The following is a 14,492-nucleotide window of genomic DNA, read 5'->3' on the forward strand; positions in this document are numbered from 1 at the left end:
GAAAACATAATGAGCTCCTACGGGATGTAGAAAAAATTACCCATGAATGAGGAGAAAATGGATAACCACTCCTGGGTTTGCCACTGGTGAATTATTTAATAATCACTCCCCAGCAGATGGAATATATTTTATTCACCCCATTGGAGCACACTTTGCAATTTATTTACACTGCTTTAAAATATGATTATTTATTTAAAAAATAAACAAGGTATTCACAAGGGAAAAGGGAAGTAAACACAAGATAAAGGGGGGGAAAAAGCATCTTTTTAGCTTTTCAGTTAATTTTAGGGAATTTCCACTAAAATTCACGTGAATGCTCCTTACTTATCTTCGACTTTAAAAACCAGAAATTGAAAACTCTGTTAACGTAGCCAGTCTAGATTCCTCACACAATCAAGAGGGTTACTTTATGAGATGGGGTCTATACCTCTTACACTTTCATTAACCACTCTGTCCCTGGTACCAGAAGTCTGATTCAGCTCTCAGTAATATCAAAGAAAACATTCAGATCAGGATCGGTGGGAGCAGACCCATACCTTAGACTAATTGGATTTACAGGATCAGGTCCCTTGTCTAATCTAGAGTGACTTCTACACCCGTGGCCCGCCAAACAGCACTTAGCCTTATCATTTAATTAGCTACTTATTCTAAAACGCAAAGGGTGCCATTTAGCAAAAATAGAAAATGCAAAAGGTACCATTTAGTACCGTATAAGTGCATGAGTATACTGCCTGCTCCCAAAATTAAAATAGCAATTGTGAGCAAAAGGCTTTGCCCACTCAACAGCCAAGTGTGTTACTGATAACTGCAGAGTGATTTGGACAAACCTGAGGGAAAGTCCATGAGAGGAAGGAATACCTTTCCCAGGCAAATGCCAAGCCATTTCAGACTGAATTCAGGCTTCCAGATTCTTCCTGTGCAGGTCTGTATGTATGTACAGGTATACATTGGCCATGGAAGGGTGCACAGGAACTTTACTACCCAGTTGGGCACAGAAGCTTTTAGGAGACAGAAGTCATCTGGGAGAGGAGAGGTCAAGAGACAGACCCCACAGTGTAACACAAGTTTTCATACTTTGCCCATACAAGACAAAAGACAACCCCCAGCCCAAAACCACTGTCCTCTCACCAAAGAAAAAAGTAGTTCCTGTTGGTGAAACCTCTTCAAAGTTAGTTTTTCAATAATCCATTGTGATTTTCTTTAAGACCAGCGAAGGTTATTTATAGATCTCAAATGTGGGAGAGTCCTATGGTGAAACCACCATCAATGGCTATTGGAGAGGCAACACTCTCAAAAGTGACTAAAGAATAAGATTAATTAGTAGTAAGAGTTTAAGTCTCATTGTCAAGAGTGGGTTAGCAGACCAAAAAGCAGCAAGTTCCTCAGTCATGTGCTTTTGAAAGTGTTTCTCCAGGTCTCAAAGATAATTTTCTTTTCATACCTTTTTTACCCTCCCCAGACCAAGAAATTCTGCAACTAACATGGATCAAAATACATATTTTGCAAAAGATATCACCTTAAAAAGTAGAGATATGATAGACCTAAATCCAACTGCAGGCGTGGATGTCAATGCTGCACCAGCTACCTAGTTCAGTAAATAAATATATATAAATAAACTGGTATAGCAAATGCTATACATCTTTAAAGTTAAAATGAACTACTAGAATACTATTACTTAAGAGTTCAGACTGAGGAGAGCAAATCAATCTGTCCTCCTTGCTAGGAAAGGGCTTAAACATAAGTAAGTCCTCTCATGAACTGGGAATGCTGCATTTTTCAACAAGAAAGCCAAACCGACCTCTAAAATCTCAACATCCTGGAAGAGCAAAAGCAAGTTCACTGCATATTATTTCCGGAAAGACACATATCAGATTTTAAAAATTGCTTCCACCACAACAATCTAACACATGATTACAGACACAAGTACAGATGTGCACTTCTCTGCTGGGATGCAGACCTTGCAGGCAAGGGAACAAAATGCTTCCCTATGCCATCCGAGAATGCAAAATGGAAGTGTCAGACGCCTCATGTGGAATTATGCACTCATTTATTTTAAAGACAGAAAGGATTGAATACATCTACATAAAGGAAAGAAAAAGTGTTTAAACAACAATAAAAAAAGATTTAGTGGTATTAATAAAGAACTCCCTTAAACCAGCATGTCACCATTAAAGTAATTAATAGGGCATGCAAGACACTTCAGCAGAAAGTGAGCAGTGCTCGCATTAGAGCCTTTTAAGTTTTCACATGACCTCAAGACAGACTATAGCATTTCTGTGCAAAAGTACCCTCTAAAACAGAGATGGGGGCATTCAAGTCTATAAAAAGTGATTTTAAAATTCAACTGATATGGTTTAAGTCTAAAATGCAAAGGTTAAAGGAATATTAGAAGGGCAATAATTCTATCTGATTAAACTTTTATCCGAAGTGACAATAAAATGTTCAAAATGAATTAAGGATTTTATTAACAGATGCAGAAGCTCTATAAAAGAGTTTGAAATCTAAGTAGCAGAGAGGGGAGGTTTTATGTTTTTTTTTGTCTGGATGGAGGTGATATTGCTATAAAACTTTAATCTTATTGCCATGCCACAGCGAAAGTAAACCTGTCAGAGGTAATAGAGCAAATCAGGACTTCTTTCTCTTCCTTCTCAATGTTGCAAGGGCCTCTTTCCAGCATTTAAGTAAGCATATGTACATTCTATGTATGGCATTGATATTATAGGTGACAGACACATGTAGATAGGTTATGTGCGAGTGATTCACCTGGACTTCTGCGGGTTGTAATAGTCCCAAGGTGGTAAGTACAGGAAGTTATATGGACCATTCCAAATGAGTACTGAGCAAAAATTGGTGCTACGCCACCAGGGACTCTTCAGAACATTTCAGCCTTTCCAAAATGAAATTAACTATTTCAAGACTGTTTCAGATATTTTAGTTGTTTATTAGTACCTTTGTGTAATAAGAGGATCACACCAATTTCTGAACCTTTGAACAAATGCATTTCACTATTTTAGAGTGATTAAGTTTAAGCAAGCCATAAATCCGTGGAACAGGATAAAATACAAGACTTTTGTGAAAATTATTATTAAAAGCAGGGGATATATTAGAGCAGAGCTCAGCCCCATTAGGGCAGTTGAAGCTCAGTAGCATTTGCAAGCCATGATTTAGGCCATCACTAATTTTTCCTTCTGCCTTACTGCCGCTAAATTCTGGCAACTTGGTTGCCTTGGTGATGGCTGAAGTATCCGTGGCAGCTGCACTGGAAGAATCTTGCAAAGCGGTTTGGCTTTCCGGGAACTCTTGAGCCTTTTGCACATTGGCAAGAGTGCTGCAGTGGTCACCTGTGCCGTGGTGGATATTCCACCACCCTCCAACCCACCAATGCCAGCAGTGGGCACAACCTGGCCCCCAACCTGCCCCTGTCCCACACTGCATCCTCCATGCAAGGACCCAGGGCTCACCCTCACTCACTCCCTGCAAAGCCCCATTATGTGCTACAGCTGCCCCTACGCGCTGCTGAGCAGCAAGCCCAGAAGGCAGCTTCAAGGATGCCCATACCCTTCTTTTGCCCTACACTACCCACGAGAAAAGTACAGCTCCTAAGAGGAGCAACCGACTGCAAATTGCCAGGGAGACTAGGATGTCAAACAAATATTTTTCTTTTCACAACAGAACATAAATATTTGGCAGCACATTTAATTTAAAAAGTCTAAAAGTTACTCAAATAGAGTGGAGAACATTGCTATGATGTTCATTTGCTTCCTAAAATATGACCAGTCACAGATGGCTTGCTGTAGGAAATATTAAATAATTTTTTAAAAGTATTGTCTGGCTTTAACACAGATTGCATTTACAGAGATATCTCTGTTGGTGGAACACCAAGATGGTGTATTGGTTCAAACACATCCTTAAACAAAAAACTACATTGTCAGGAGCTAATGGAATATTCATACTTAAAATCTCAATCCCTGATAACATCTGAACGTTAATTTACATTTCAACACTGTTTCCCCACCCCACCCCCCACTCCCCTTACTACGTTTCCCATCACAAGCAAGGGAAAATATCCAGGTTTGGTCAGTAGCAACTTTTAGGTTTTGGGCACCATAACCATTATTTGTTTAGATTTTCAGAGTAGTTTGAAAAAATACCTACATAAAGAGCATTAGGTAACATGAGAATCTGAAAACAACAGAAGGCCACTTCATGTTAAAGAGTTAAACAGCGAGGATGTAAATACAATGAGCTGCAGCATTAAACTATCACATTAGCAGATTAACTTCAGCAAGACAATAAAAATCAAAACAATACAGAGATCTTTTCCAATCCCCAGTGTCTGCAGGACCACATTCCTACGGTGCCTGAAGAAGCCTATCGAATCCCTGCTTTATACCTGAAACCAAAGATCTTACAAGGGTTCTCAGTTTGGTTTTCTTCCCCCCTGAAGCTCCATTTTTGACAACAGCGAAAGCCTTTGGAAACATGGGCATGTAGCATAAAGATTGCTACCAGTTTCCGATTCCCTGCACTTACTGCACTGCCTCAGAGAGCTGGGCAGTAAGTCTGCTCGGAGGGTTACAACATCAGGTTGCTGTGAAAAACCCACATGGTGCTTCTATGTCAAACATTTGTCAGGAAAGAGCAGCCAGGGAAAAGCAGGGGCAACACTGTGCAGATTTCATCATTCACTTTAAACGACCCAGACGCCCCACCAGCTCCATGCTCGCTGATGCACATGGTGCCATTGCTACCTCGACTCGTACGGATGGTCCTCACAGGGATGGGCATGGACACAGGGACCGCAGGTCTCGCTGGCCACATTAACCAGCATGTCCTCTGCTCCTGTGAAAGCTGCTACCTACCAGTGCACAATAATCTCTTGTCCCCAGCCAACGCTACAGCACCAGAGTTGAGCTATAATCTGGTCTTCCTTCTGCCCAAAATACCCCAGTGGATGATTTACCTCTACTGTCAATATTGTACTTGGCCCACAGCTTTACAATCAATGCAGTTGAGAAAAAACAACGTACTTGCAATTTGCTTTGACCCTCCACGAGCACCAAACACTCACCATACTCTCAGAATCAATAAACTTTTTCTCCTGTCATCATTTATGCTTGTTGTGCTTTCCCTAAACTGGCATGATTTTGTTTTTTCTAACCAGAAATCTACCAAGCCCACCGGGGCTTGTGTGTGCGCGCGATGGCAAGTTAAACAGTTTCCTCTACTGCAAACAAACGTTGCACGCAGGCAAACTGATGTCCTGGAGTGAAGAAACAGAGGCAGGACGCTAGAGGGAGGATCGACTCACAGACTGAGCTTCTGCCAGAGCAAATTCCTTGGAGCGTGGCTTCACCAAGGAGACGGCTGAAGTGGCATGCCGCAAAAGCCCGCTTGCCTCCCTGGCACTCAGGCTTGCAAATCGCTGTCTGGACCGAAGTAAGAGGGCATCTGGAATCAGAGAGCGAGTGAGACAAGACTTTCTGTTCTCCGCAAGGCTGCTAAGGGGAAATCATATCTGCTAAATCCAAACACACCCCCTCCAGGACAGATTCAGCTCTGTTACGGGCAGGTATCACAGCCTGGCTGCAAGGCCTATGCTTTACCAGCAGCTCTGCTAGCATAGGATCAGCGGAGCAAAATAATTAAAAGGATTTTGATCCTAAAATATTAACTCTGTATTTACTCCAGTGAGTGCTGATTTTTCTTATCTCTGGACACTGTGCAGCACTTTGACATCACTGCATTAGGAAGGACAGAGCAAGCTCAATAATACATGGATCTGATGGAAATGCACACCTAAATTACAGGCCCTATTTCAAATAAATCACAGCCTTTCCAAAATAATTGTCTTCAGCAGTTTGAGTTGACAAATAACTATGCGGGGATACAAGCAAGCAGTAGTATTTCATGGAAGGGGACACTGTCATGGTACCTCCCATCCTCCCAGGTTTTCCAAAAGCCCTCACTCAGCTTTCAGCTGCTTGTTCATATTCATGCCCAGTCCCTAAACAGCAGTGGTTTGAGGAGGGGAAGAAAAGAAAGGTAGCTCCTTCACTTGAAGATCTTTGCAGGCTAAACTGCAACTAGGCAGAACACTGGGACATGGAAAACCTGAGCTGTACACTGCAGGCCATGTTTGTGGTCCTGGAAGGTCACTTGAGCTCAGGATTGGAGGAAGCAGGGCTAGAAAAGACCCTGGGTCTGCCCTTGCCTAGAGAAGGCTTGACTAGGTCTTAACTTTTCTTTACAGATGTTTGCCCCACCTGTCCTTGAAGGCTTCCAGCAATGGAGATCCATGCCCTAAACAAACTGCATTTAATCTTCTTGGGGTCAGTTCTCTATCTGCAATATGGAGGCAATGCCACTGCCTTTCTCCCCCACTTGCTGCTGTTTATCAGGAAAGTTTTTAGAGGCAGAGGCTATCGCCTGTCATTCACTGACACGCCACAATGAGAGTTTATTACAGTGGGATCTCTAGACGCTACTCAGGCAGGGTGAAAGCGGCAAATAGTTTGCTGAGAAGGTGGTGAAGTACAATTGAAAGAAAAGCAGAGATGACTGCTACAAACACTAGATATGGCTTGCCATCTAATACCCATCTACACTTGACCGCAAATGAGAAAGATTTTCCCACTACTGCAAAGATGCTGGTGCATAAGACTTTATTCTGTCCTTATAAGCGGTTTCTGCTAGCTTTCAAAGGCAGATAGGACTTGGGCTACCTTCTAAAGGGAAATCTCAACACACAGCTTGAAGTCATTGCTAAATGACTTCACCATTCCCTCTACTGTAGTATGATCCATAAGCAGATGTATAGCCAGGAGCCATAACATCCCACTGGTCCTGCAGAAAGGGAGACTATTTTTTTCCTAAGAATATACAGTTGGTCAGTGGAATTCACCCTGTGAGGCGAGAAATTCACTGAATGGCAGCAGCTGGTCCTTCACAATATCATCTTATTTCAGTTACACTAAGAACTCTCTTCACAAAGTTTCCCATGGTATAGTTTTTCTAGATTATACATGTCAAATCAATGCTTAGTTTATGAAATCAAATATGAAAAATGCCTCTAATTATAAAAGTGCAAGGCAGAGACAAGAAGACAATTCCACATTGTTATGGCTACCCAAAAATGCAGGAGGAAAGATCTGGATTCTACCATGCCATCACAAAAGTCTCAAGCAAGCCCAGGCGTGAAGAAGGAGTCTTCACCTAATAAGGACACATTCTTAAAGACGGACCATGGAGACGAGTGGGAAATGATCCATGCATCCCTAGCAAAACTTCGAGCTACCAAGACATCACTGAACTAATCAGCACTTCACGCCCAATCTTCTCACGCAGATTTATCTATTAAGATGCTGTGCAGCACTATGGTGACTTTTCCAAAAATATCCCCCTCATAACACTGCTATCATAGGTAGCATCAAGTTGTTTTACCTCCACAATCCATAGCTGGTCGTCTTCTAAAGGAACACTCTGCTCAGCTTTCTGGAAGTTATACCAAATTATACCAAAGTGTGGCCTGATCCTCTCACTATCTACTTCAACATCAATCAGCTGCATTCACAACAGTCAACATCATGAAGGCAAACAGCAACTGTAGGTTGAAAATAGGGTGCACTACACTTTTAATACCATCAAGTGATTTGGACCAGTTAGCCAAGCACATCCTGCTGCACTGAAAAAAGTAATTTCATCCTCTAAGCCACCCTCAGCAGACAAGTGTGTGGTCTCACTCAGAGAATCCTCCTCTAAGGTGAGCCCAGTGCAATTCTTGGCAGGGCTTATGCTCTCAAGTCTTCTAAGAACACTAGGAATTTTTCCTCTTACAGCCTTGGTTTGTAGACTTCTTGTCCTGTTCTTGCTGGACAGCGAGATGAATTGGCCCTGTCTTCTTTGATATGAGCTTCTGAGTCTCCACAGAGGAGTTCCTATATAGCATACCTCATCATCTCATGGTATGATTTCTCTCCTTTCTTTATAATTCCAGTTTAGAAAGGAGGTTATTGAACCCTGCGCCCCCCGCCCCAAAGGAACCTTTTCCTCCTGTCTAGTGACAAAATATGAGGCATGACCCACCCCCTACAACAGCAGGTAGGCCACTGAAAAAAACAGATGCAGGCTTCAAGAGGGTTAGCTAAGTTCAGCATCTGTCCCGGTTTTGACAGAAGCTGCTTCATTGACATATTCTCTCACACACACGTTTGTACCTCCTAGACTTGGACTCCTGGAAGCTCCAGGTGCAGCGTATGCAATAGCACCCATCCTCCTCTGTTTTATGCCCTGATTGCACAAGACCATTTACCACTCAAAGTAGTAGCGCTGAGCTTATGGCCACCACTCCTCTCCCAGCTTCCATCTGTATTTTTTTGTATCAACTGTTGCTGGATGGTATTAATAGAAAAGGCTGTTACTATCTCAAGGGATTTATTCATTTTTCAGTTTCACAAATGACGATCAGTTTACCAGGAATGACAGTCTTCTGTGCCATGATTTTTTTCCAACGAAGTTACCAATTGAGCCTAGACTAGCAAAATTATCAAAGTTAATAATCAATAGGATTAAAACACACCTGCAAGCAAACCAAAACTCTGGACTTGTTTTGCGTCTGCTCTGCCCACGGACCTCTTCTGTTGTGGGTAAGAAATATCCAGGGCAGGAGCCCGCTGCTGCTTGGTGCAGCCAAGCTGCATCTCTCCGCTACGGCAGCCGAGACTTAATGCTTTTAGATCCACGGGTCACAGGTTCAGCTCCCTGCTGCTGATGACTCACGCAGGAGCACCGAACTAAAACTAGCAACAGCAGCTTTTTTTCCAGGAGAGGATTGAAGAAGAGCATTGATCTCAATGAAATATTTCGAGGGCAGAAAAATTCCACCACGCAAAGAGTGCGTGACTTCTCTTTAGTTTATTTTATATTTTTGTTCCAGTTGTCATTTTGAATTCAAACTCTTTGGAAAGCAGGCATAATAGTCTTAATGATCCCATTGAGCAGTTTAAATTCAAATTGTGGAGCACTCGCAATACCATGCTGGCAGCACTTTCCATAAATTACTCTCAAATTCAATACGTTGCTTGACAAAAACAAGAATAAAGGGCTTTTCACTTTAAAAAGAAGAAAACTTGTATCATAAAAAAAAAATCTTTAAATTATAGTTTCTCTTTTCTGGTCCAATTTAAATTGTTACATGGTTGCTAAATTAGTGCTGTAATCTCTGCTTACAAATTGCAGAATTATTTTTAAAAATAGATGCAATTTTACTGCGGGGATCAACCTTCCACTTTAAACCGTATGTGCTGGAGGTAGCTGCTTTTGCACAGCTTTCAAACAACCACACTCACGTGTGCACACAGGGCGAGGTTTACAATACCAGCTACACTGAAGCTGATAGCAGTTTTACCGGAGATTTCAATGAGCACAAATTGAGTTAACACTGACATTTCAGAATGATTAGCAAATTTAAGCTTTCCCAGGATGCTCCGTGGCACCACTTGCTAAAACATCAGCGTTTCTCTTGTATTCTGGTCTGAACTATCTTCTCGTACTGAACTACAGCCTCTGACAGACCAGGAAGTTAGAAGTCAGTAAGAGAGAGAAAACTGGAAGATACTTTTTTTTTCCCCCTCAGGAAAAAGAGCACTATGATCCCGAGTTTAAAGTTGGGGAACAGCAGTGATCAGGGCATGACTTCCACGCACAATTCTTCCCTCTTCAAGCACTTCCACAGCTTTAGTACTACGGAAAGATGAACCTCATCCTGCAAAATCCTTGTAAGTGATCTTTGGGGTAGGGTTTAAGGTCATGTCCTCAATATCTCACAGCGCACAGCAGAAACAGGAAACCTCAAACACTGGGTGTCCATAGGGCACTGCAGAGCATACCCACCATCTTCCCCCACTCTAGCTAGACAGACATGAGACAGTTTCTTTCCTCTCCTTCAATCGCTTACCATTGCTAGCCCACCACTTCTCTGAACTCTTTCATCCGACTCTGGCTATTTCTGCTTTGCTTGGTTAGTTATTTCTGCTTTCTCATTCCCCTCCCCATCGCACCACGGTCCTTCCCTCAGGGCCCAGCAGTGGGTCACATTGACTTGGGACACGACAGAAGAAACCCTCAGAGGCCAGGAGCATCTGCAAGATCTTGCTGCTTTCTGCACTAACTGCAGGTGCTCACACTCTCAGCCTCAGAGAGGACCTCCAACTGCCAACCACCAGACTGCCAGAAAGGGGATAAAGAATGGAGGAAAATTTCCATGTCCCGGAGAAAGTCATCAGGACATCAAAGAACGTCCCATTCACAAAACAGCGGCATCACTCTTGCCAGACCGGTGTGTCTGGTTAACCTTGTGTTCAGTCCTTATGATAATACGGTATTTGGAAAGCAGACAGCTGGCACTGCTCTAACATCTTGCTCTTCAATCTTTTATAACAACGGTTCCACTGATATTACTCTTAACCTTTTCTCTGCACTGAGCCCAGTGCTAAAATCTCTTCAACTACTTAGAGGAAGCAAACCAAATGTTATTTGTCAGTAATTTGCCATGTAAGGGAGGGGGAAAGTATACTGATAACATACTGCAGACACAGCATTCATCACGTGTACAGCAATACATTGGTTACACTGGAAACTCTATCGTGATATTTCAGATGTTACTTGACTGTCGTAATGACTAGGAGACATCTGTCTCCTATTTACACTTTATTTTTTACAGTTGCTTTTAGTTCAGCAGAAGCATCTTAATGGAGAAGACTGGTACTCTTTTAGAAATAACATTAATAATGAAAGAATCCTTGGATGCAGAGCAAAACCAGCAAACACATTGGCAACAGAACTCACTGCACTCATAAGATGTAACAGGAAATGATAGTGACTGGCTTTTGGGTGGGGGGATTTTTGTGTGAAAGAAATTAACTCTGGTACTCAAATTCCCATTAGGAAAAACTTTTTTTTTTTAAAAACAGGTGATTGATCTCCTTACACATTAATTCAGACTTTTGGGGAATTTCATCTTAAATGGGTCACTGATAAATAAAACCAGAAACAAAACCAAAAAAACAACCCTTCTGCAGGCTATTTAGGCTTGGTATTGACTAACAAGTAATTAAATACAGCTCTTCACAGTAATCTTAATTATGGCTTCACTCCACCACAACTAAGAAGAGTCACATAATAAACTGAGAAGATTAGCCAATTCTAACTGTTGAAAAACGTGTATTTTTATTTTTGCACATAGTTTTTATGCACGTATGGCCACAAGTCACACAAGGGAATTATTAAAAAAAAAAAATAAATCAAAGAATTCATGAATTTATATATCACGATCAGGCAAATATTTTAGTTAATTTTCTTTATATGAATGAAGGAGCTTGGCCTAATGGCTTGCATAATAAGTCAAGAGTTTTGGACTTGGGGAAATGGGGATGTGTGCTAGAAATCAGTGTGAATTAGGTAGACTAGTAAACATGCTTCATTGAATTACTCAGATCTATACCAGCTGAGAATCCTGTTTTCTCAGCTGGCCACAGCCATGGATTAGCTGTGCAATCTCAGGCTAGTCACACAGGCTCCACCTTTCATGGTAATTCAGGTCCACAGGAATCTGAGTCTGGGTTCTTCAGTCCCATTGATTTTCTACAGAACTAGGGCTCCAAGTGTCCAAGTTATTTTCTGATAATGGGACTTGGGAAAGCTCCAAAAAAATTAGAGGCCACAATTCAGCAAAATCCTTAAGCACAGGCTAGGTTTTAAGCAGGTCATTAACTCTCATTGACTTCAGTATGACCGCATCACACATCTGAAGGCAAAAGCATTCAGACTGTGCCTCAGCAATTTAAGGGCCCCCAATCCATTTGCAAGAACAACTTGCAAGCCTAGCTCAGGCCCTCAGTGTACTTAGGCACTCATCATCCTACTGAAGCCAATGCAGACCTCATTTCATTGAAAAATCAATGAGACATACGCTCTATGACACAAATTCCTCAGGCCTAAAGCAAATAGCATGGCAGGTGCCTAGATCGCTTGTAGATCTGACTTTCGGCACAGCAGAGTCCTGAGTTTTCTGAAGGGTATTGAGACTTAGGCTCCCAACACTTGTTTCTTCCACATTTAAGAGTTTAATGTGTGCTTGTGTGCTTGGTGGTGTTTTTTTTTTTTCTTTTTTTTTCTTCCCCTCTTTGCTGCATCAGATTGCCGGACTCCTGCTTTCTGTTTCCCACTCACGGTACCAGCTGCCCAGCTACACGTACATAGCCTCATCAGCATCACTATCCTTTCCCCTGCATGTGCAGCAGCAGATGGATCCAGACGTGTTTTGGGTTAAGTCCATAACCAGGTTATTGTGGACTGCATGGATAAACATTTAAAGGCCCCTTCTGGTTATATAAAAGAAAGCTATCAAAACGTTTACTCTTTCCTCAGTCTGAGAGCTGCAAAGCCATATCACAGAACGTACAAACGCAGATGCAACCAGGCAATTATCGTTCCTTTATCCCTTAAATAGATAGAAGATAAATTTGAAAGAAAACGAGGAACAGAATTCTTCTCCTTTTCCTTTTTTATCCTTTTATCTCCCAATGTAGGAAGTTTACTGAACCCTTGCCAACAATTCACTCAGGCTAATGAAGTGTATAAGTAATGGGATTAAATAATCTTAAACCATTCCTACAGTGGCTAATGCAGATGTTTTCCCAAACTAAAGCAGATGAGTGGCGAAGAATGCGTGCTTGACTTAAAGAGGAAAAGAAAGTATCAATCTGCAAGCCTGAAGTCACTGAAACATCTAATTCCAGTTACATAAAGTTGCTCCAATCATATTATGAATGCACCTTCCTAAAGTCCACAGTGCTTTGCACATGGTCAAGCTTGCCATGAAATTAACCTTAAATTTTTTATGGTGCAATCATTTTAATGCAAACAAAAATGGAAACGGTTTAAAAGGTACATATTCCATTAAAAGATCATTTAGTTTTTAAAAGCCAATTAACAAGGCCCATACATCACTGCCATTGTAAATAAGATAGAATCCTCCCTTTTTATATTCAATATTTCAGCAATAATCCCACTGCAAAGGCTCTGCAGAAACAGAAAGAATGATGGGATATTTGTGGCATTTTCAGAAATACATATTGTTTTAATTATTATTGGAATGCCAAAAACGTCAAGAAAAGCATCAATTTTTACTTTCAGAAGTGCAAATCCAATTCTGGAAGGGTCTCAAGTCCACTGTTCATAAAAAGAACTCCGAATTGGGGGTTTAGAGAAAGACCTATCAACACTAAGAATGTCTGGGTGCTTTTCTTATTTTAAATTACAAGGATTATCCCTATATGCTATATGCTAAGGTCACAGCAAGGTGAGGCCTCAGGCACATTATGTGATGTTTCTTTAATTTGCAACTGTGCAACTGGTTCCAACTAGCTCTTATGGGAGCCTCTTAAAAGGTGCAGCTCCTCAGATCAACTGTTAATTGTTTGCTTTAAGAGCTCTTTGGAGGCATGAAATGAAGTTTTAGGGTAAGGTAAGCTTCAAAACATATCCAATCCAAAGACCCTTAGTTCGGTAGAAGGACTTCCATCAAGCAATGCAAAGGTCTTGATTTTAGAAGTTTTAGTGCTATCTTGCATCCCACCACCTTAATCTTAGGAGGCACAACAGTCTGTAGGCATTTTGGTAACAGGTTTCTCAACACAGAAAGCTTCTGAGAGCAACAGTACCTCTTAAAAATCACTGCATAGCCTACTTCTTACAGAGCTGAAATAATCACAAAAAGCACCTCTTTCCCCTGCTTTGGCCACTTCATTTCAGAGATAGGTTAGACCAGGAAACGAAATTCACCCAGGAAGCTGAAAAGATCAGAGTTGTTCTGAAAACCATCGAAAAACTGGTGCCCATGGTACTGCCATGGAATTGTCAGGTTTTAACTGTAAGGCAACTGTACAGCAATGAAAGAAATCAATGTTTCCAATGTCTGTGCATTAAAATCAGGGTGCAAACAAGAATAGTTACTTACAATATAGCAGGGTTCACAGTAGGCTTTCTTCTCCACTGCATAGAAAGGCTGTCCCCTCAGCTTGTTGTTGCACATCATGCAGGTGAAGCACTCTACGTGGAAGACCTGGTCCATGGCCGTGCAGCCAGTGCCTTCCCCAACAACGTTCTCCCCACAGCGGGCACAGCGGCCTGTCACCAAAGGGAAAGGACATGAGTCAAAGCAAACTCCTGGTCTCAACTGCAGAGAAGGCCCTCCTGCACGCCTGTGCTGCATAGGGGGTAAGGGGGACACAGCAGCTCAGTCAACAGAAGAGCAATTTGTGCCACTGCTAGCAAAGATCCAGCGCCACTGGAAGGCACTCTGGTGCTGGCCCATATGGAAAGAGCTAGAGGGGCTTGAAACTGGCTCTCAAGACTGCACTGATAGCGCTGCTGCTGCTAGCCAGTGATAATCGTAAGGAGTGTAAGCCCCAGATGCAAACCATCCAGCTATC

General features: G+C 41.9%; 1 protein-coding gene across 13 annotated transcripts in view; it reads right to left on the reverse strand.

Annotated features, from left to right (window-relative positions):
- LPP (LIM domain containing preferred translocation partner in lipoma) overlaps nucleotides 1-14,492 on the reverse strand; it is a 349,989-nt gene that overhangs the window by 45,551 nt on the left and 289,946 nt on the right. For all 13 annotated transcript variants that reach the window (XM_075157104.1, XM_075157110.1, XM_075157103.1 and 10 more), the window contains one exon: nucleotides 14,018-14,187. In XM_075157104.1, coding sequence (XP_075013205.1) covers nucleotides 14,018-14,187 — 170 coding nt within the window. The remainder of the gene's footprint in view (nucleotides 1-14,017; nucleotides 14,188-14,492) is intronic.

Source organism: Calonectris borealis, chromosome 9, assembly GCF_964195595.1.
Source record: "Calonectris borealis chromosome 9, bCalBor7.hap1.2, whole genome shotgun sequence".
Classification (NCBI taxonomy): domain Eukaryota; kingdom Metazoa; phylum Chordata; class Aves; order Procellariiformes; family Procellariidae; genus Calonectris; species Calonectris borealis.